This window comes from Protomyctophum bolini (genome assembly GCF_963924005.1).
Source record: "Protomyctophum bolini genome assembly, chromosome: 6".
NCBI lineage: Eukaryota > Metazoa > Chordata > Actinopteri > Myctophiformes > Myctophidae > Protomyctophum > Protomyctophum bolini.
The window spans coordinates 9,219,968-9,223,952 of NC_137867.1; the positions used below are offsets into that span (position 1 = coordinate 9,219,968).

A 3,985-nucleotide genomic window follows, 5' to 3' on the forward strand; every position below is an offset into this window, starting at 1 on the left:
CTGAAATTTCAGTAACCTGCCGGACATCTCGCGGTGTAAGGCACTTAATAACAAAAAATAACCAAATATATAAAAATGAGCTCTTTATATAGCTTTAGAAAACGTGTAGTTTCGGGGCTAGGCATAGCGGAATGTGTGACCACCAATCGGCATTGTGTCGACGCTATACCTTGGTGTACTGGATGGGTAGGTCAGGGATGGGCGTGGGGAGGCCCTGGTTCTGTGGGCCATCAGCTGCATGCTGCGGCGTGTGGTTCTGGTTCTGGCTGGACGCCTGGTGGCCCATCATCACGTGGCCGTTCCCAGACTGCTTCTGTGGCCTGTTGGTCTGCTGCGGCATGTCAGCCTGCTCTTCCTCTGCAACACACACAAACGCAACATGTGTATTTAAAAAATGTAATTGATGGCCGAATGTAAATGAAAAACAATTTGAGATAGAGACATTGTGAGGATGTTTGGACGCAGGCGTCAAATGTATTTTTTTCCACGGACGTGTATACAGTACATGAGTGGACAATAATATTACGAGAAACACAAAGAGCTATAGCCCTGAATGACCATAACAGGTCTGTAACTCCAGTCCAAATGGACCAATTTGTACACATATTAAGAACCACTATACTATAGAGCGTCGCAGTCCCGGGCCCATAATAGTTTATAGCATTTTTCCCGTAGACATTTCAAAACGTATTTATTTAAAGACCTTATAAGCGTCGGACAAAGCCAACTCTTGTCGTGACAAATCATGACAACAAACACAATATTTTGGACCAAACAAATAATTACAAAGAAGAAAAACAACAAAAAAGTGTTGTAACCCTGCCATTTTCTTCTTCTTTCTAATTATCATTTCAGCCCGAAAGATTGTGTTCGTTGTCATGATTTGTCGCGACAAGAGTTGTCTTTGTCCGCGGCGTAAACGTCTTTAAATACTTTCTGAAAAGTCTATAGAGGGAAAATGAACGGGGATTTATTTTCCGGGTCTCTCGAGGGGGCGGGACTGCGACGCTCTATAGTGCACCAGAGCTCGTCAGAGACTTAACATTCAGTAATTGGGTCTATGATCTGTGAGTGAGAATGGTTTAACAACACTTCAACTTTGATTGTAGCAGTGTAAAACAGCTACAAACACCGGGCTTCACTTTGCATGTTCATGTCGCTGGCTTCCACTGAAGTGCGTAACAGTGGCGCACATTGAAAATGACAGGCTATTTTCAGTGTGTGACACCCTGAGCTTAATATAGGGTTATGAAATACCAAAATAAAATGTGACGTCCTCACAAGTGGCTCTACTCTGGACTGTGTATCCGTGTGAGAGCGTGTAACCGTGTGCATATAGGATGAGATTTGGAGGGCATAGCAGGTCGTGTCAAATGAGGTGCTGGCATCGCTTGGCGGGCTAACGCTGTGGGGTCAGGGGGGTCAGCACTGGCACCGTAAAGTCGGGGCTGGCGCAGCGCCGCCACTCTAAGCTGTTGGAGTGGGCAGCGGGCTGCGCTCATTAATTAAGGCCAGAGCATTGGCGTCATTTTGGGTCTCAGGGTAGGACAATTTCTACCCCCTAGTGTTAACATTTAACCCGAAATTCTGTTCTTTTATGCATATTAACCCCCCCCCCCCACACGCTGAATGCATCTCAATGCACGCATATATATATATATATCGTTGTTGTAGGGCAGAAACCTCTTATACTCATAGCTACAGATGTTCTACTGTTAGACGGATGTTATAGGGTCTTAACTTGCTTATGATCCTTGATGACTATCTATATGTATTTAATGTAAATTAGCATGTGTTGTTCTTGCTCACTGTAAATCACTCTGGATTAAGAGCGTCTGCTAAATGCCTATATTGTAAATTTGTCTTATCTCCGTGCATTCTTTAACTGTTTTACCGTGTTGTAAGTTAACGCCCCTACTTGATCATCCTACGACTACAGCATCACATGAAAGCATCAAAAGCGCGGCGAAGCAACATGTTTTGATCTTGTCGATCCGCTATACTTTTGCCACATTTGAATTTGAATCCTGAAAAGTAACAGTTTCGGACATAATGCGGTTTCCACCTGACAGACATATATGTGCTTTCTTGTCTTGCAAGTTGCAACCATATACATTTATTAAACCACTTCCAACTTGTTTTGGGCATGCCATTATAAACAGGATTAAATGTGTAGTTGAAGGACAACTTCACTCATTTTCCACCTATTGTCATAACCGGTCCTTCACAAATGCTGATAAAATGGTTTCTGTCTACTGTTTCGGAGGAGGGCTGTGGACAGTTCAGAAACCCGCCTACCAGTTGCACTTTATTATGAGATATGACTACCGGTAGTAATTAATACACCAGCACTTTATTTTGTATTATTTTTAAGATGCCTAAGGACCGAAACGTACGCTATACCTTAATAAAAGTAAAACTAATGTACAGAGCAGATACTATGCGGGCGTATCTTTCTTATTATTATTGATGTCCATGGCCTACGCACCTGTTCATACGCCTTATTTCTGTGTGCGAAAGCTTTTTTCTACAGTGTTTATCTCAAGGAAAGTTGTCTAAAGCCCTAACCACACCAAAGGGCCGAGGAGGTTTTAGCGTTGTCCCAGCGGTGTGATATGTCCTGTTGCACGTTGACGCACGTCATCCCAAGTTGTCCCAAGTGATTCAACGCATTGAATTCAATGGCCCAAAACACACCAAAGGGTCACCATGCAAGTCCTTGCAACCGTTTGGACCCAAGAAGTTGCATGGGACTACAGATGAAATTTAGCTTTGGCTAACTCTGGCCCATTTACATTGATGTGAAAACTGACATGTTGATTAATGAGCGGTGTCCCTGTCAAATAAATAAATAAATAAATAAATGGTGACCCTTTGGTGTGGTCAGGGCTTAACACCACATGGCCTGACAGCTTCATGTCCATTTAAACTGTACAGTTTAGCAACAACAGGTTAGAAAAATTCTGATTAATTGTTATTTGTTCAATTGTTTTCTTTCTATAAATGATTGCCTTGAATGCCCCATTTGTTGATTTAATCTGTTTCAATAGTGCTATCCTAAAACAAGACATTGAATTCATTATTCACTTTAAAATGCTAAATTCGAGTTACAGTACAAAGCGTGTAGACAATAATTAGCCTTTAATATCAAATTCATCTTGCAGTACTCAAATGCTTCAATGAGTCTTTATTATTTTAATCTCATATTTGAACAAAGTGAAAACAGCTTAATTTCACAGATGTGGGTTCAGAATATCATTACGTGTTTACAATGGTTCTTGTCAAGGACCCCCACATTAATATGCATGGCCACGGACCTCCTCTTAAATGTTTAAATGTGCATGCGTTAATTGTGAACTTGTACACTGGTTATTTTAGAATAACCAAACACTAAAATACTGTTTAGGTGTTTAAACTGTCATTTCTTGGGGATCCCCTGGGACCCCTTCTATAGGAGCCCAGGACCCCACTTCATTCATTCATTCATTCATTCATTCACATTATTAGCCTATAGTCAACGTGTCGGCTTGGAAATGAGGCGAAGACCAAATTAAGAGCTCATTAATTTCCATCTGTAGTCCCGGAGCAGGTTGTCAAAGAGAACCTGTGCATTACAGAATTTAGAGAAACAAAATACTTGTATTGTGAAACAAGCATCTCTCACCTGCGGCTGAGGTAGCGCTGGTCTCCAGTCCAATCACAGGCATGGTTCCTTCCGTCTCACAGCTGGTCCATTCGCCCCTCTCACTCTCACTCTCTCTCTCTCTCTCTCTCTCTCGCTCTCCCTGCCTTGCTCTGGGGTTTCGACGGAGGGAAACCGAAAAGCGCCTCCTTTTATAGCTCCACTCCGTCCTCTAAAAGTCCCACTTCTCTACAGAAGTGTTGTGTAGGACGTATACACACTTGTTGTGTAATGTGCATGTCTTTCTTTTTTTCATGTGATAGACACTTCCTCCTGTCTTATCTCTTATCACCTTCCCATCAA

General features: G+C 42.2%; 1 protein-coding gene across 1 annotated transcript in view; it reads right to left on the reverse strand.

Annotated features, from left to right (window-relative positions):
* The window catches only part of LOC308317171 (aldehyde dehydrogenase 1A1-like), a 13,905-nt gene extending 10,124 nt beyond the window's left edge, over positions 1 to 3,781 (reverse strand). Inside the window, exons 1-2 of the mRNA XM_080766008.1 lie at positions 3,665 to 3,781; positions 170 to 357 (exon numbers count right to left, since the gene is read on the reverse strand). Coding sequence (XP_080622134.1) covers positions 170 to 357; positions 3,665 to 3,707 — 231 coding nt within the window. The 5' untranslated portion in view covers positions 3,708 to 3,781. The remainder of the gene's footprint in view (positions 1 to 169; positions 358 to 3,664) is intronic.
* Positions 3,782 to 3,985: the final 204 nt, after the last annotated feature.